This window comes from Ostrea edulis, chromosome 4, assembly GCF_947568905.1.
Source record: "Ostrea edulis chromosome 4, xbOstEdul1.1, whole genome shotgun sequence".
In the NCBI taxonomy this organism is placed as follows: Eukaryota; Metazoa; Mollusca; class Bivalvia; order Ostreida; family Ostreidae; genus Ostrea; species Ostrea edulis.
In genome coordinates, this window is record NC_079167.1 from 76,689,945 (window position 1) to 76,709,959 (window position 20,015).

A 20,015-nucleotide genomic window follows, 5' to 3' on the forward strand; every position below is an offset into this window, starting at 1 on the left:
TAAAAAGAGTGTGTCACTATGGTTACCGAAATATGAAGCAGTGGATCAAGGAAATGTAGCAGAAGACGAGAGTGACCCTGTGGAAGTTTGTTGATATCTCTTACTACAGCGTAACAATCGTAGATTTAGAATTATATGTGGCGTAGGAGACTTGTACTTAGTATGGAACTGGATGTTTTATTGGCTAGGGACCCATATTTTGAAAGGTCCTACAATAAGACCAATAGTTTTGATTGGTCAAAAATGATTTAATTTCTGTGTAAATTTTGTGGAAATATGGTTTAATAGATTTGTACTTTAAAAGAGCACAGGATATAAAGTATTTCTGGTCGCAAGTCATAAAATCCGGTGTAAAATGGGCGGTCCGACCCCATGCAGGAGTTCATTAGAATGTTTACATTGACAGGTGGTGTCCCTTTCTTATGATGCTAGAGTATCAGCAGCCAAGATCTTAACTGAAGTGGAAGAGTACGAGGTGAATTTATTTAATATAGAATTAATTACTGTAGTATTTCTATAATCTTATAACCAGACCACGAGTTGCCAGCTCTCCTCCCTTCCTGTCCTACATCCTGATTTTCTTTGCAGACTGCAGTGACAGTGTTAGGAGGTTTACTTGATGAAAATGAAGACGATCCTCAGCTTTGGTACATGATTGGATGGGCTAACTATCTACAGGATGAAGAGTATAAAGCAAATGCCAGATTTTATCTTCAGAAATGCAAAGAGGTAATTAAAAGTACTTATATAAGTGCTATTTTATGAAAACTGATCAATACCATGTGTCCTCTGTCATCACTAAAATGTGGAGAACAGTTCTGTGAAAGGAATGCATGAAAGTTGAAAGTCTGAAGGAAGGAAAGATGCAATTTTTACGAATTATGTACCATAACTGGAATATAGGGTGGGAAAATGCAACTGCTCTGCTGAGCATTCCTATCATTGAATCACCTGATTGTGCATCAAATTACTATTGAAAATGATCTTTTCTGATGATGCAGTTATTGTTTTATAATATATTGATCAGACAAATGATATACATTTTTTTTGTATAAAGGTATACATTAAGACAAAATATGAAGATGAGGGGATACTAAAACACACAGAAGAATTACTGGAGGCACTTGGTCCAGGTAATCAAAAGACTCAGCTATTTATTGTTACAGAAGTGAAATTTAGATGAATGAATCAGTTGTCCGATACCTTGTATTCCACAGGGTGACATCTTCTAGATATTTTGTTATGAATTTCTTTGATATATAGATTAAATGATAGTTTATCAATAAAATTATTTTACTGGATAGGTCTGATGTCTTTCACACGACTAATGTCATTTTATTGGATAGGTCTGATGTCTTTTACACGACTAATGTCATTTTACTGGATAGATCTGACTTTTACACGACTAATGTCATTTTACTGGATAGATCTGATGTCTTACACGACTAATGTCATTTTACTGGATAGATCTGATGTCTTTTACACGACTAATGTCATTTTACTGGATAGATCTGACTTTTACACGACTAATGTCATTTTACTGGATAGATCTGATGTCTTTTACATGACTAATGTCATTTTTTCGTGTTGATAGGAGATGAGGAGGAGGAGGAGAAGGAGGAGGATGGTGCTGAAGACTTAGAAATTGACAGTGACTCTGAAAGTGACAGTGAAAAAAATAATGAAAGTGAAACTAAAATGGAACTATAAATAAAAGTATTTTGCTTATCAAAGATGCTCAACATGCTTAATATACAGGTATAATAGATTGCACCAAACAGCTGAAAGCTGTACGGAGATATAAACCAAACGATTGGTCCACGAATTGATTTGCAGAAATAGGTTTATCTTTACAGAGGGGAATGAGAAGCTGTGAATACCATTTCTCAGTAGTTAATTGTAAATATATATATTTAATTATCTCTTCCCTTGCCCCTCTTTGGGGAGACATTGTTTTTGTCCTGTCCATCTGTCTGTTGGTGCTCACAAACTTTTAAATGGGCATTTTGTCCTTATAGTACTAACTGTAGTCATGCAAAACTTTTTAAAAAGAATAAATTTTTGAGATTTTCCATATTTGATCTACAACTTGGCTGCAATAATGTAGCACTCTCAGATTTTTTTTTATTCTGATGTTTCGGAGAGGGCTACATTATTGCATTTATGCATAACTTAGTCATTTTCATAAATGGGGGTTGTGAATGCAGGTTCTGCTACAGTTAAATTAGATTGGAATGACACTTAAAAGAGATGTTTTGTAATGAGTACAGGTGTAAAGGACAGGGTTAGGGTTAGAAAATCAGTTTTTAGGATTTCTGGTAGTGATATATGAAGGTGTTTGTGAATGCAATTTCTGCTACATTTCATATCAGTTTGGCATGAAATGTGACAGACATATTTTATTGGGACTTGCTAATAAATATACAGAATAAGGAAAGGAGGATATGTTTTTGCATAAAAAAACCCCAAAAAACAACCAAACAAACAAAACACAAACCACTGGTATTATGGTGACTATTTTCACATTTGAATGTTACTTTTATTATTTTCAATAAATGTGATAAAATGCCATCAGAAGTTGGGGGTTATTTATTGATTATTTATACTGGTATGAAAGTTCTTTTTCGGCAATTAGATTAACTGGTATTCAGAGTTAGACCCGGTCCATGAAATGATGGTCCTGGTTTTATAAACAATAGCTGATAATTGAACAAAGTATGTCCACTACATCAGTCACTTTATAATCACTTGGAGGGACTTGAGTGGAACCCTGGCATAGAATAAGTAAGATTCTCCACCATGTACCTTAGGGAAGAGATCTAATCATTTTGAATTATAGATAGGTCTTTTACCTTAGCTGTAAACCAAGATAGCGATCAGGTTTGGTAAGCTCTATAGCTGGCTTTGATGCTTTAAATTATTCAATCATATATAATAAAACAATTATTGAGTCGATGAAATATGATTCTCAGACAACTAAAGCATTATGAAAGGTGAAGATAATGAACGGTGATCAATCTCATAACCCCTATAAGCAATACAAAATACATAGTTGGGCAAACACGGACCCCTGGACACACCAGAGGTGGGATCAGGTGCCGAGGAGGAGTAAGGATCCCCTGTTGACCGGTCACACCGTGAGCCCTATATCCTGATCAGGTAAACGGAGTTATCCATAGTCAAAATCAGTATACCAAGAACAGCCTAACAATGGATATGAAACACGTCAGACAGCATTTGACCCAATGATAAGTTGTATTGACGAACTAGATCATTATAATGACCATAGAATTTGCGAAATGCTGACTTCAATCAAGACTGTTGGAACCCCTGTACCATCAACTTGTTTCTCAGTAGCTTACCTCGATTTAAAAACTAACCATACGCAGAACAAGCTTTTGCGTATTGAATCAGTTGAGAGATATAAACACCATATGCAGGTGATAATGGAATATTGCTACATAAATATGGGAAGTTGACGATGGAGAAGCTGAAATCTTTCCGTTTGTCAAACAGTTGAGATGTCAGTTTGCCGTTAATGTTTATTTTCAATAAAATATCTAAGCGTGAAGCAGAAGTGGACGACTTTGTGGTCTTTTATTTCGAACTCGGAGGGATATATCGAATCGACATATTGTATCAACCCAAAAACTATCAATAATTATATAATATTAACCTACAAAATATCAATAATTGTATAGTATTAACCTACAAAATGTCAATAATTATATAGTATTAACCTACAAAATGTTAATAATTATATAGTATTAACCTAAAAAATGTCAATAATTATATAGTATTAACCTACAAAATGTCAATAGTTATACAGTATTAACCTACAAAATGTCAATAATTATATAGTATTAACCTACAAAATGTCAAGAAGTGTATACATGTAGTATTAACCTACAAAATGTCAGTAAATGTATAACGTACATGTATATTCTAGAAGATGTTGATCCCCGTACGCTTCTTGACTATGAGCCTTTCATGACTATGGGTCAATATCTAAACGTTGACAGCTCTGTTGGCCACGTATACCAGCTGCAACAGGGTTTGGTGAAAGTGATACTCATAATAGTTTATACATGTAGTTGTGTGTCATGTTTATTTTTCTTTAATTTACCGGGTGAGCGTAATACAATTCTGGATTCTCTTCTGTACATACCTACATTTACCTAGCTTCACTAGCTGTAACGGTAGCACCGTCAACATCTTCCAAAGTAGTCCGAGATAAATATGGAAATATACTCATCTGTTACATAATGATAACTACCATTAAAGATTTCAATCACACATAGAACAGGACATGTTCAGCAGGATGAAATACTAACATGTCAATGTTCAATTTTGGCACTGTACCTTGACAAGTGACCTTGACATTTTAGTTACATACCGTGATCCTTTAGTACAATAATAGTAAGTGCCTCTAGTTTGTATAGTTACAGAGAAAAACCAGCAACAGTATAATGCCTCCCTCGATCAATGATCTCCAGGATATAAAACTTGAGATATCGCCTAAACGTGTACGTTCATGTACGCCTTAAAATTCATTGGCCACATATGTACTACTACTTCTATAATACAATTCATGAATTTAACCAATCCTCTAAGACATACATTAGATTTCCATTCATTTTCAGCACGACTTTATCCATGGTTCAGTACAATTAATATTAGTTGTTCATCGCTAACTTCTTATTGTGTAAGGTTCTCTTTCGATTGGCTCAGTCGTAAATAAAACATTTCCTGTTCCATATTTTTATTATGAATAAAACCAACACAGAACTTGTAGGCAGTGCCAAGATTAATTAATTTATTAACAGAAAATGTACAAATTCAAAACGCGATTCTTTACAGCATCATGGCCCGAGGTGAGGTAGAAGTGCCCGCGCTAGTAGATAATAAGGCCTCCATTCGCAAAAAAACCTGTAAAGAAAACTAAACACATCTAAGTAAAAATATTTTTTTCTTTTGTTTTGTTTGTTGTTTTTTTTAATTTGTTTTTTAATGCAACAAATAAATTAGTAATCGGGGTTTAATTACTTGTCGAATAAATAAAATTTACTCCGGAGCTATGATATAAAAATCTTAACTATGAGATAAAATACTATAAGTAATAACCTTTGTGATGTTTACATAAAAGAGTAGGCAAGGCAATGAATAGATAAATTAACATGATTTACAGAAGATGGAATACTTATAGTAATGTACGGTTATTGATCATTAACGTTCATTATTATTGCAATGGCAAACTCTTGAATAATTGTACAGTAATCCGATATCGTTCGTTGCCGAGTGGCTGCTAACTTCAGCCTAGCATGGCCCTATCCTTTTTCGCTTTAATGGACTTCTTCAAATGTGCGTTATATTCCGCCAAGGCGCGTTTTCTCTGTCTCTGTCCTTGGACTTTTTCAAGCAATGCCTCTTTCTAAATCATCGAAAACAAAATGATTTTATCAATGTGCTAATTATCAGTGTTGATGGAAAGCACTTCACTGCATATTTCCTTTGAAAATCTCAAGTAGCTGAGTGTTTAAATTGACCAAAAAATAATTCAGAGATATACTTATGAGGAGGGGTGATTTTGATATCTCAATAACGCCATCAATCTTCCGATATGACGCTTAATTTCTTCAGTAAATCAGTTACTTATACATGTATACAAAGGAGACAAATTGTAGTTACCCTTTTCTTCAGTAAATCAGTTACTTATACATGTATACAAAGGAGACAAATTGTAGTTACCCTTTTCTTCAGTAAATCAGTTACTTATACATATATACAAAGGAGACAAATTGTAGTTACCCTTTTCTTCAGTAAATCAGTTACTTATACATACAAAGGAGACACGATATAGTTACCCTTTTCTTCAGTGAGGTGAATCTCTTCTTGGTGGCTTCTTGTTCCTCTTTAGGTACTCTGAAGAAAGTCAGCAGTTCGGTTTTCCCTTCATTTGCTGTAATAAAAAATGTATTATTTTAAAAAAATTCTTATCCCCCCCCCCCTCTCTACATATGCAGAACAAGTCGTCGGACACTGCGGAGGTGTAGGGATATTTAGCAAAACAAAGTCGTAGTGGAACGTGTAGCGGTCACCCAGCCAAGTGTTGATCACGCTCGCCGTTGCTTAACTTGCGCGATCAAGAGAGACACTCTACCACATCACTAGAAAAGCTAGCTCTCTAGCGAGGCAGTATTAAGTTCCCTCTTATACTGACCGCTACCGTTGTAACGTAGAAATGTATAGGAATCGGAAGCGTAATCACACAATAGTTATAAGGTATACGAGGGCTGTCCAAAACGTTAATCGTGGACAGTGATGTTACTGTCAGTTTGATGTACACAACATGCTTTCAGTTTATTGCTTCAAACCTACAATGCACATGTACAGTTTTCTATATTAGAACGCATATTTACGACTAGTAGTGGTGGCTACTCCTGTAATCTATCTACTTAAAGGTCAGAGTTACGCCAAGTTAGCCCCCATCTCTCCCCCAAGTCTCAACTGACCTCACCATTATACATGTATGGCCATAGATTGTGTCAAAGTTATTATGTATAAAAGAATTTTCACAATATATAGATAATATTAAAGGAGATTTTTGCTGCGGAAGTAGAGAAAAAGATTTTCTAAGATTTCATACATTTTCACTATACAGCCATTTTGGCCCCGCCCTAAGTGTGAATCCCTGGCCCGGCCAGAGGCAATGCATATTCACAATTTAAGTAATGTATATCAATTCAGGCTTTGTAGACATCATAACCATGCATTTGATTTATCTTCTACTTTTGTGGAAGTTTTGAAAAAAGGATTTTTGTTTTTCTAAGATTTAATGCATTCTAACTGTATATGGTCATATTGACCACACACTTGGGTCTACACCTTTAACCCAGGTGTCATGATTTTCACAGCATAGGAAGAGGGCCTCATGGATATCATAACTGTGCATTTAGTTTTTCTAATACATAACATGTGGGAGAAGAGAGGATCTTAAAAGATTTAAGACGGCTCACTACATAGCCATAACGGCTCTACCCTAGGGCCCTGAGGTCACGAATATCACAATTTAGATAGAGAGCTTGATGGACCATTCATTCAGTTTTTCTCACAAATGCCTGAGAGTAGAGAAGATTTTTCTAGAACATTTTTACTCGAATACCATACTGGCCCCACCTTAGGCCCTGGGACCTAAACCCATACAGTATTTAGTTTTTCTCACACATGTCTAAGAATACAGCTTTCCTAAGATTTAATATATCTTACAATATGGTCATATTGGCCCCATCCTAGAGACTAAATCCCTCACCTGGGGGGATTACAATTTTAGTAAAGGGCTTCATGAACATTATAACAATGCATTTAGTTTTTCTCCAAATTGTGTAGGAATAGAAAAGACGATTTTTGAAAATTTGGCATATTTTGCAGTTATGGCTTCACCCTTGAGGCCCCGGGGGAGCTAAGATAGTAACTTTCACAATTCATCTCTTCTTCAAGCTTCACACCAAAAGTGGTACAATTGGCCTTGTGGTATTCAAGAAGTCAAATACATGTATGTAAAATTGTGAGCTGACGACACACGGACGAAGACCAACGAGAATAGGTCACCCGAGTGACACAGGTGACCTAATACAAGAGGCCCATGGACCACATCACTCACCTGAGTCACTTTGGCCCATATCTAAAGATTTTCCATAATTATAAACTTGCATGTAAAACTTTTGGTCCTTATTGTGGCCCCAACCTACCCTCGGGAACCATGATTTTTACAAACTTGAATCTGCACTATGTCAAGAATCTTTCATGTAAATGTAAACTTCTTTGGCCAATGGTTCTTGAAAAGAAGATTTTTAAAGATTTTCTCTCTATATTAGTATGAAAATTTTGATCCCCTATTGTGGCCCCATCCTACCACTGGGGGTCATGATTTTAAAAATTTGAATCTGCACTATGTCAGAAAGCTTTGATGTAAACGTGTACTTTCTCAGTCCAGTGGTTCTTGAGAAGATTTTTAAAGATGCTCCCTATATATTTGCATGTAAAACTTTGATCCCCTATTGTGGCCCCATCCTACCCCTGGGAGCCATGATTTGAACCACCTTGAAACTGCACAATGTCAGGACGCTTTCATGTAAATTTCTACTTTCATGGTCCAGTGGTTCTTGAAAAGGTTTTTAATCATTTTCCCTATATGTATATTTGTGTTTAAAACTTTGATCCGCTATTGTGGCTTCATCCTACCCCCGAGGGACATGATTTCAACAAACTTGAATTTGCACTAAGTCAGAAAGCTTTCATGTACATTTGTACTTTCCTAGTCCAGTGGTTCTTTAGTAGAATATTTTAAAAGATTTTCCATATATATTCCCATGTAAAACATTGATCCCCTATTGTGGCCCCATCCTATCCCCGGGGGCCATGATTTTAATAAACTTGAACCTGCACTATGTCAGGACGCTTTCATGTAAATCTCAGCTCTTCTGGCCCAGAGGTTTTTGAGGAGAAGAATTTTAAGGATTTACCCTATTTATTCCCATGTAAATCTTTGATCCCAAACTGTGGCCCTATCCTACCTCCAGGGGCCATGATTTTAACAAATTTGAATCTGCACTATGTCAGGAAGCTTTCATGTAAATTTTAGTTCTTCTCGCCCAGTGGCTCTTGAGAAGATTTTTAAATGACCCCACCCTATTTTTGCGATTATCTCCCCTTAAACCTGAAAGCCTTTTACCCAAAGGATGCTTTGTGCAAAGTTTGGTTGAAATCGACCCAGTGGTTCTGGAGAAGATGAAAATGTAAAAATTTTACAACGACGACAGACAACGGACAAATTTTGATCAGAAAAGCTCACTTGAGCCTTCGACTCAGGTAAGCAAAAAACTACTATGAACCCATGCAAGGAGTACATTTCAGTCTGACACAGAAAAAGTAAACAGTCACCCTACTAATAATTTCTTGCACTACTTCTGATACAGGGGACTTCCAATGATATCAGTTTTCAGATGTTATCACGTATACTTATATGCCTTTTAAATCCGCGTTAAATTACGTGGTTATTTTGATTTAAATTATATCACCATTCCGTGTTGTTAGGTCATTATGTGTTGTGTTGATTTATGTTGTTACGAACCGGTCGCAGTATCTCAGTGATAGAACTTTCGCTTCGTAACTAGAAGGTATCAAGTTCGAGTCCTGCTCGTGCCATGCTCGCGTCAAAACTAAGACGTAACATAGGGAGTCATTGCTCCTTCGCCATACTCCGTGTCGCGACAGGCGTTGACGTTATTAAAGAACCCCCAACTGCTACGGCGTAAGCGCTTACCATAGGTCTGAATTTATGGTACTTCACTTACAACTGGTGACGTCTCAATATGAGTAAAAAATTCTCGATGGGACGTAAAATAAATAACTAAAACAACCAACGTTTCTTGTTAGTTTTTAAAAACATCCTTGACGTCAAATATTACGTCATTTTGCTTTGTGTTATCCTGTTATTACGTCATTAGTTTGTGTTATTACGTCATGTTGTTTGTTGGCAAGTCGCTGTTTTTTATTATAACGTCGTTGTTTCGTGTTATTACAAATGTGCATTATGGTCTCCTACCGGTTTGTAAAACCGAAGGGAACTATAGCTTTCTTCTCCATCTGTCCATCCGTCCCTCTGTCTGTCTGTCCGTCCGTCCCTCTGTCTGACTGTCCATTCGTCCGTCCGTCTGACCGTCCGTCCGTCCCTTTGTCTGACTGTCCCATATTGGTTTTCCAGACTTTTCTACATTATACTTGCGAAGATTCACTTCAGATCAAGTTCGAATGTCGTAACGTTTGATGGACAGGTGTCAAATACATTTTTATATCGTTATCGAACATACATCCATCTATTAATGGGGCGCCGTTAGGAGACATGTATTGCTTATGCAATACTCTCAGAATGTGTGTTGATAAGTGACCTTATTCTTGTAAAACACCTTCAGTAATAGTCTCTTTTGTTAAATATTATTCTATTTTGCCTTCATAAATATAATATATATGCACGCAACGCTTTCCTAGAGTAATTAAAAAAAAAAAATCCGTAGTACCATTGCAGAATTTAAACTCCTCCACTTACAGAACTGAAATCTATGCATACATATACCTATACATGTACTTGGAACTTCTCAAGTTATGTATTTTCATTGAAGGCTCAAACGAAATAATTTCTCAGACAGAATATTGTAAGAATCCCTTTGTCTACTTTTTAATTCTCATTATATATTTTTACTAAGTATGTAACAGACACGATAATCACTTTTCCACCCCGCACTCAATATCAATTAATCCTTGATCTATTCTTGTTTGAGGGCTCAAAAGTTGATGCAGAGTGTAAACTGTAGGAAATGATATGTATTATTTTGTACATGTATTAGATAGTGTTTTCACATAAGGTAGAATCATTTTAATTCGTGGGGGCCAATGTTCGTTGACCAGTAAGCGATACGATGTCGCTAGGAGAGATAACTCTACTTGGTTTGAAAAAAATGTTCGAGGACACGTAAATTCGTGGGTAAGAGTGACCCACGAAATCCACGAACATCTGTTACCCACAAACAATGATGATTCCACAGTAATGCATTGCCTTTCGAGGAAGCAAAAAGCATAGAGTGATTGTATCTTGCTTAACGTCTCACTCGAGAAGTTTTCACTCATAGGGAGACGTCACCAAGACTATTGAAGGGCTTCAAATTTAGGCCTTTACTCGGCGCTTACGGTCATTGAGCAGTGAGGGTTTTTTTTAGCGTGCCACACCTACTGTGACACGGGTCATCCGTTTTTAAGGTCATCTCCGAGGACCCGTGACATTCACATCTGATGCTGATGCGATGAAACACTACCTGTTTTAACGACTTAGGTCCGTCGCGGGCGGGATTCGAACTCCGGCCTTCCGCATGCGGGGCGAACGCTCTAACCTCTCGGCCACCGCGGCGGTCAAAAGACATGGATATAAATAGAAGCAATTCTTACTTTTACAACAAACTGCATTGTATCATTTTCCCAAATAAATCAATTGTTCTCACATGTTTTTTAAAAACGATATCAAAATTAAAAATGATAATTATTTTACCAAGTTAATACACCGGTATTTTTTTTTTATCCTTCTATGGTGTAAGTACTATATGTATAAATACACGATATCCATGATTTACCCCGACAAAACTTTAAACGTTTAACACCCCCATCCAACGCTCAGTTAGGGAGATGGGATTTATGGAAGGCATATTGTATACTATCATTCATTACTTTCAAGCCTGGTAATTCATCTGTGCTTGGTGTTCATTTGCTCTTTTTTCAATTTACTTTTTTAAAAAATACGAATTCGTGTAATCAAGGGATCGGTACGGGTTCGAATCCCGCTCGCGCCGGTGAGAAAGTTTCCCAGTTTACTTTCGGAAGGTCGGTGGTCTCTTCCCAGGTACATTGTATCTGGGTTCTCTCTTCCACCAATAACAAGTGGCCACCACCAGATAACTGAAAAATTGTTCAGTGTGGCGGAAAACATCAATCAATCAATCAAGGGATCTGGGCATGATGCACCACATCACTAATATCGATGCATGTTAACTTTTAATAGATTTGTGTGAAAGAACTGCGAGACTTTGGTCGAGGACTAACTTACAGTTGAAGTGCTTTTCCCGAAACTTCATCAAAGCGTTCTTTTTCTCCAGATCGACACACTCGTTCTGGAGCTGACGTACATGGCTGCTGTGGTCCTTTTGTAATCTTTCTCTGATGAGCTAAATATAGAAAACTTTCCATAACATCATTATGTATACATGAAATGTATCTGATTCTGATTTTACTGGTCATGATATGGTGTGCAGAACTTCACAGCATGAGACGATGATGTGGTATTTTAAAAAAATAAATATATAAATAAATGAAAAAAATAAATAAAAATAACTAAATAAATTAAATGTCATTTGTACAAAAAACTAAATTTGTATCATAAGATTGTGTCATCCAGATTAGCATGATTCGAGAACAAAAATAAAGGTATAAGGAAATTTTACTGTTTCTCTCTCTCGCATCTAGAGCGCTACTTTCTGAGTATTCCACCTACAGTAAGAATACCTGTGCACTCTGTATCACCTATAGTACGAATACCTGTGCACTCTGTATCACCTATAGTAAGAATACATGTACACTCTGTATCACCTTTTGTAAGAATACCTGTACACTCTGTATCATTTATAGTAAGAATACCCGTACACTCTGTATCACCTATAGTAAGAATACCTGTACACTCTGTATCACCTATAGTAAGAATACCTGTACACTCTGTATCACCTATAGTAAGAATACCTGTACACTCTGTATCACCTATAGTAAGAATACCTGTACACTCTGTATCACCTATAGTAAGAATACCTGTACACTCTGTATCACCTATAGTAAGAATACCTGTACACTCTGTATCACCTATAGTAAGAATACCTGTACACTCTGTATCACCTATAGTAAGAATACCTGTACACTCTGTATCACCTATAGTAAGAATACCTGTACACTCTGTATCACATATAGTAAGAATACCTGTACACTCTCAATCACCACCTCATCTTCCAAGTTCTGCTGTGTGTACTTATTGACATCCATTTTGGCCACAGAAAGCTGTAGTTCTAGTTGTTCTGCAAATGAAATGGATTTATAATCACGTGTTTCTATTTATTCAGTTGAGCATTCTACTATTTCAAGAAAATTCGATAAGTGTGTAGTACAAACACTGAAATAGTAAATTAGTATAACAGTTGACTTTTTAATACACCGCAAGAGTGTAAAATGACTATAAACTATTGAGAAGAATGTATTATAAAGAGAGAGAAATCAGGCATTTAAAATTATACATCACCAAATTAATTATACGGGGGTAGGGGGGTGGTGGTACGCGGTCTAGTGCCCATTGTGGAGGGATTGTTTTACCTGAGGCATAATACATATACATGTACTATCTATGTATATAGTTAAATTCTTTAGAATCACTATGTTCCTACTCTGGCTGAAGAACTGGCTTACAGTTCAACATAGATCACGGATCTATTTATCCCAGAGAGCTACAGTTCAACATAGATCACGGATCTATATATCCCAGAGAGCTACAGTTCAACAGAGATCACGTATCTATATATCCCAGAGAGCTACAGTTCAACAGAGATCACGGATCTATGTATCCCAGGGAGCTACAGTTCAACATAGATCTCCAGAAGATGTCCTAGCATGTTCATGTGAACTGAATATCGCGTAATGAAAAATCAGATTGTCGGAGACGTATTTCATTTTCTGTGTTTAAAAAGACGAAATTCTGCTGATAAACTGTTACATTTTAACTACACGACCTGTTAACCACTGTCCTTGGGTCTAATTAAGCCCCGACGCAGCAGCGAGGTTTTACAGTTTGATAACTGTAGCATACATGGCCTGTTATCTCTTTAGTGTTATTTCATTTTAAAGTTTGAAATACAGTTTCACTTCATATGCTACTACATATATAGTATTTAATCTCGCACTAGTGTCTGTGCCACTGATCAAAGGGGTCATACATTTGGCGATTTTGGTTGCCTCATAATACATGTACATTCTATTTTACACCCAGTTTGTCAACTTCATGTTCAGGGGTAACGAATATTTTTAAGAAAATACATTTGATCCCACCTTGGATTAAACGTAACAAAAACAATAAAATTATTGATTTTTGTTCCTCTACCCATAAAGATTTCACCCACCAAATTTTGTTCTGTAGTTTCCGAGAAGAAATTGTTTTTGTTTGTATACTGGTTTACGTTTTCACTCACGTAGATCAGGAGTTTCTACATATAATTTAGCAATATCAAAATAAAAGCGAGTAATTTTAATTTACGAGTGACTCTTCTCGCGAAATTACGCGATGATAAATTCCTCGCGTATATTTAGGAATTAACAGTAGTTTACGTTTTCACTCATGAAGATAAGTCACCATCTTCAGTTGACTTGTGCATGCTAGGACTCCTTATCGTACAACGCCTTCCGTGAGATGAAAAATGGAAGTTCTGCCAATGTGGTAATGTATCCCCCCCCCCCCCCCCCCTTAAGGTCATATTCTCACCTGAGTATTTTATGTTCTATTTAATGATATTCAAGTAAAGTATGTAATTCTTTGCTAGTTACACAAGTACGACGGAGAGGGTATTTAAAGATATTCGTAAACACCTGCGTATGGGTATTACTGTCTTATTACAACATCCAGTTCATCTTAGTTTTCTTAATGGCATGTTGCTGGAAAGGGATTGTCCTGGCCACTGTTATGTTCCTTATAATTATAATTACTTATAATGTCTGTCATTATCCCCTAATGCTTATTTTGTCTTAATATTTTACATGTGTTGATTTCTCCTCATGCTTTTAAGCTATACTTATTTTTGTGTTAATTTCTCCTGATATAAGTTATACATGTACTTATTTTTTAATTGATTTCTCCTGATTTTTAAGTTATACCCATTTTTGTAAGGCATGTTTTACCCTTTTTATGCATTATTTTGCTTTTGTGCTAAAACTCTTTGCATTTTGTTTGCATGTCTATAAATATGTATTTATTGTTTCAAGTAGTTGTTGCTTTACTTACATTCTGTTGCTCCTCAAATCTTATGTACTATACTGTTGTATATTATTATAAACACTAAATAAGCTTGCATTCTATAAAATTAATTTCATACAACACTATGGACAGATAAAACAGGTCCATAGAAAAAGGGAGATAAACCTTCCTCACATACCTACATTCAAACAATCAATGACCCCCCCCCCCCCCCCCCCCCCCCCGAACTTGCTTTCTACGGGCCTGAACATTGAGCAACTTTCCCGATCACCCACCTCGCTCCTCGCGCACGAAGGATCCCAAACTCTCAGCATTCCCACTCTCGACTGCCTCGGCGTGCTGTTCCACTGCCGACCCTCTCAAAATTGTCAGGCGGTATTTAGAATCCTCTGGGTAAAACATATTAATAGTGGAATGTATTCTGATATACGGATAATATAGATAAAAAAATAGCCGGTATTTTTTTTCATTTTATAGAAAACATCCTCAGACATTTTTACAAAAGCCCCGGGTGACTCTCACCTGATGAGAACATGTATTCACCTTTGGAAACAAAATCTTATCGCAAAATACGATTAAATTAATTTCTAAAAGAATCTGATAAAAATCGGAAATGATTTCTCCTGTCTATATTCCCGTGTGAAATTTTGTTCAAATTTCGAGTGAAAATTACAATTGCTTTGGTTTGGACATAATTAGAAGAATGTGCAAAATACTGTACATGCTTAGAGCTACGATTCGCCATTTTCCCGTCAACTTACCGACATCTTCTTTCAATTTCGCCAAAGTGTCCTTCTTCTTTTGTAATTTTTCTTTCTCCTCGCAAAGAATTTGACAGGCTCGTTCTGCCATGTTTTCCATGTCTGTCAAACTCTTTGCTAAATTATCCATCAAATCCTCGGAATGTCGTAGTTGTTCCCCGACATCCGTAACAGTCTCCTGTACAGACTGATACACGCAGTGTATATCGTTATTATTCCTTCTCATTTCTTGAGCAGAATGGGAAACCTTGTCGTAGTCTATCACGACTGCTTGACATTCAACATTACTGCGTTTCTTCTTTCCAAAAACTCTTCGAAGGAATTTCAACATGTCTGGAAGAATCACTATAAACCGTAGTACACGATGCGACAGGAATGGAAATCTTTTGATTTATGACGTCACAATGACTTTAGTCTTGTTGTGATTGTGACGTCATAATGGTGTTTGCTGTCATTGCATCATAGAAATTATGTTTTTCAACAATGTACTTTTTTATAGTAAATCTTCCTCTCATAACTTGCACACAAGTTTCACGAATAAAACAGATTTTAATCACTTATTTAAATTCATTCACTATTTCAATTTAATCCTATGATAATACTATCAGCTACTTACAGTTATGGTTGGTATTATATCCCTTATAAAATCAAATTTATTCTATACTTTTTAAGAAGTTATAAAGTAGTGGCAACACCCTTTCGAATCTCTGCCAAACTAGTTTTTCCTATATAATATTTTATATACAAGAAGATTTAAGAAATTCTCGCCAGGACTCCCTTTTGGCTAGAACATGTACAACATCTATTACGGTATATCACACATCATATTCCTGTTGGCTCCTCGTCTCGTGTTTAGCCGTACGCTTGTACTCTGAAGCGTTTACATCTTGGCATGTTTTCTCTTATGATTTATGTGGAAACATACAGAGCTGCAATGTTGCCTTGAATTAAAAGCGAGGCTTTAACATACTTGCATGTAAAAACTTATATAGACATTTTCAACTATGTCTTCTATGGTGCATTTTTAAAAATACGGTTGATAAAGTTACTCTCATTGACAAACGCATGTTTTTAAAATAAGCGAAATATACCGAGATTACACCTTTTAATTAGGGGCGAGATTAAAAAAATCGATGTCGGATCAAAATCTAAATTCTAATAGTTAGGGGGAGGGGGATAAAATATCCCGTAAGTCTCTGTCATCCGACATCGATCACACTTTAAAGTGGAAAAAGACAAAAGACGAGCGACTGTTAACAACAACAAAATAATATCACATTTTAATGAACATTTAACAGTTTTAATGTACGCTTTCATTTGTGAATAAACAGTACAAAAGGTATGCAGAATGTTATTCATAATCGTATCTTTTTACTTGTTAATCGATTAGGTTCAACATTCGTTAGATTTAGTTTTAAAGGCATTAAACTTTTGATTTCGCCCCCTAAAAGAACACATTTATCTTCCTATAAATAAGACGTGTCTACATATAACGCACCTCCGCTAATGATCAAAGACAAGAGGCCCACAGGCCTTATCAGTCACCTGAGTACTAGTGAAATGTATCCCGGTAGTGATAATTTTCACTAGTACTCAGAAAAGCAAAGATGCTTCATATAACTGAAAAGAATTGGAATGGTAGTTATCAAGAACGTAATCATGTTCAATTGTTAATGCACGACGGACGATGACAACCAATTGGAATATGTCACCTGGGTTTACTCAGGTGACCTAAAAAAAATAATATGAAGTATCATTTAGGCAAATCTTTATTGTAAAATCATGGTTTAAATTTCATCATTCATAAGCTACAGTATATTGGTTGTGTTTTACGACAAACATTTTGATGTAAAATATATGATACTCCATAATATGTTGCTGAAGGTTGGAAATTACCTAGTCAATGTCAAATTCTTTGAATTCTAAATTCAATTTGACAAATACTTCTATTTTCCGTGTCATCGTAGTTTTCTTGTTACAAATGAAGTGGTGTATGCTTGCTTTCTAAAGTAACCGTGTCTCGCAGTTTTCGTAAAATCAATCATCGAAACAATTGATAAGTTTATCTTTAGCCAGGCAAAAATATCTCCCATACAATATATGCTAAAATCCAACAGCTTCCCCTGGCTTCTACCATTCTGACCTTGTTGTTATTGTAACAGTTCTGTTATAATAACCAGTGAGGGTATTTTTTTAAAGGGCTTATTTTGGACTCCATGGGTATGCAAGACGTTGTTGACATGTATTAGAAATATTTTCAATAAAAAAAATTAAATCAACTCATGTAGCTTATTCGGAGGGGGGGGGGGGGGTCCTGAACCCAAGCACCTGTGTGAAAAACGATACAAAATTCATATCAGAGGTGATCTTAAACATAGGCACCTGAAGTATGGATATTACTACCCCCCCCCTTTTTTTCATAATTTTTTTTTTGGTGGCAATAATTTCTCTGAAATGTATGAATTCCCCGTCTATCTCATCCCTCTTTCGATTTATGTAATCGTTTCACGCTTTTTGTAAGCTTTAAAGATTGGCCTTCTACCGGTATAATTTGAAACAGGTGCCTGTGATCTTAAAGACGGTGTTCCGCGTCACGACAGGCGTTGGCACGTTAAATAACCCTGTTACTTAGTGCCAAGCATAGGTCTAAATTTGTAGTAGTTCACCTACAGCTGGTGACGTCTCAATACTAGTGAAATTCTCGATGAAGCGTAAAACAAACATATAAAACAAATATCATTGGGATGATGACCTTAAACACGGTGTCCTATGTCGCGTTAAAGAACCCCCACTGTTACGGACCTGAGGGCTAAGCATAGGTCTAATTTTATACTTCACCAACAGCTGATGACGTCTCACTAAGTGTGAAATGTTTTCGATGGGACGGCAAACAAACAACACCAAGAGGATCCAGGTTACTGGTTAGGATAGGTTCTCAGTACCCTTTCCTTGTCGTACTTTGAGAGGCGAATAAATTGGGCTGTCCTTCGGATGAGACCGGAAAACCGAGAACCCGTTTCACAGCAGGTGTGGTACGACAAAGATCCCTCCCTGCTCAAAGGCCGTAAGCGCCAAGTATAGGCCTAAATTTTGCAGCCCTTCACCAGTAATGTCTCCATATGAGTGAGAAATTCTCGAGAGGGACGTTAAGCAATGCACAACCAACCATCACATGAAAGGTGACTTTAAAGCAAAAGCGGTGCTCCTTGTCCTGCCAGGCGATGAAAGAACGTTCACTGCTACGGCCATGAGCGCAAAGCATAGGTCTACATTTGTGGTACTTCATCCACAGCTGATGACGTCTCAATACACACACACGCACACTAAAAATCAGCATACGACTTTTCGTGATTGATTAAATATTGTTTAACGTCCCTCTTGAGAATATTTCACTCATATGGAGACGTCACCACTGCCGGTGAAGGGCTGCAAATGTTAGGCCAGTGCTCGGCGCTTACGGCCTTTCAGCAGGGAGGGATCTTTATCGTGCCACACCTGCTGTGACACATGGACTCGGTTCTTGCGGTCTCATCCGAAGGACAGCCCCATTTAGTCGCCTCTTACGACAAGCAAGGGGTACTGAGGACCTATTCTAACCCGGACTTTTCGTGAAAATTTTCAGGGAGGATGGATATTCACTTGAACTCTATATGTATTTTTCCGAATTTTAATATGTTTAGATATTGACATTCTTTTTAGAGGATCAGTTTGTCCCCGAGTGTTCTTGGAAACTATTTACGATCATATCAACTTGAAATTTTCAGCGATTGTAAGGTTGAGCTCATAGATGACCCGAATCGCATTAAATAGCCAGGGCTCGACAAGGGGTCAAAACACACAATTTATAAAGACAAATAGAACAAAATTTTATCGAAGCAAGGTTATTTTCATCATCGTTCTGAAACAAAACGCCGTTAATTACGTGATAAGTGATATTTAGGAAAATAATGTACGAAATTTTGATGCTCTTTATCTCTCAAGGGAAAATATTGTGTAAAGCACTATAGAACAAAATTGCTTGGAATGTTATTCTAAACTATATGCCACCTTAATTTTTTTCTTCTTGTGATCCCTTGAAAGGAATTCGGGGTCAGCTTCTAAACTGAATATCTCAAAGTATACTGCTGGAGTTCCTCATTGACAATATCTTCGTAGTCTCTGGTGATCAGGTCTTCCAACAGTCTGTTAGATTTCCCATGGACGCGAATTGTGCTCCTTTGTTAGCTGACCTGTTTTTATATTCTTATGAAGCAGAATCTATTCAAAAACTTTTACGGGACTTAGAAGAAAAAAATTCTTGCTGTGGCCTTCAATTCAACATTTAGATATATCAACGACGTTTTATCTACACGTGTATTAACAATAATAGTTTTCATTGATTATGTCGATTTAAAATACCTCGAAATAAGAGACAGCACAGAGTCGTCCACTTCTGCTTCATACTTAGATATTTTATTGAAAATAAATATTAACAGCAAACTAACAACTCAACTTTATGACAAACGGAATGATTTCAGCTTCTCCATCGTCAACTTCCCATATTGTTTCCCACCGCAACGCGGAAGGGGACATAGAAATACTGGTGTCCGTCCGTCCCACTCACTTTGTGGACGCAACTCCTCAAAAACCGCTTTACGGATTTTGTTCATATT

At 36.6% G+C, this 20,015-nt stretch overlaps 2 protein-coding genes across 2 annotated transcripts in view; one reads left to right on the forward strand and one right to left on the reverse strand.

Moving 5' to 3' along the window:
• LOC125670709 (uncharacterized) overlaps positions 1 to 2,571 on the forward strand; it is a 10,287-nt gene extending 7,716 nt beyond the window's left edge. Inside the window, exons 7-11 of the mRNA XM_048906050.2 lie at positions 1 to 85; positions 407 to 475; positions 589 to 729; positions 1,058 to 1,133; positions 1,595 to 2,571. The exon at positions 1 to 85 is cut by the window's left edge and continues 17 nt beyond it. Coding sequence (XP_048762007.2) covers positions 1 to 85; positions 407 to 475; positions 589 to 729; positions 1,058 to 1,133; positions 1,595 to 1,710 — 487 coding nt within the window. The 3' untranslated portion in view covers positions 1,711 to 2,571. The remainder of the gene's footprint in view (positions 86 to 406; positions 476 to 588; positions 730 to 1,057; positions 1,134 to 1,594) is intronic.
• A 2,170-nt stretch (positions 2,572 to 4,741) lies between these two features.
• LOC125669169 (uncharacterized) lies at positions 4,742 to 15,625 on the reverse strand. Its single transcript, XM_056163847.1, has 6 exons — positions 15,364 to 15,625; positions 14,878 to 14,991; positions 12,568 to 12,662; positions 11,651 to 11,768; positions 5,865 to 5,959; positions 4,742 to 5,431 (listed from the first exon to the last, which is right to left on the reverse strand). Exons 1-6 carry the CDS (start codon positions 15,587 to 15,589, stop codon positions 5,312 to 5,314), a joined length of 768 nt encoding a protein of 255 aa, XP_056019822.1. The 5' UTR covers positions 15,590 to 15,625; the 3' UTR covers positions 4,742 to 5,311.
• Between the last annotated feature and the right edge of the window lie 4,390 nt (positions 15,626 to 20,015).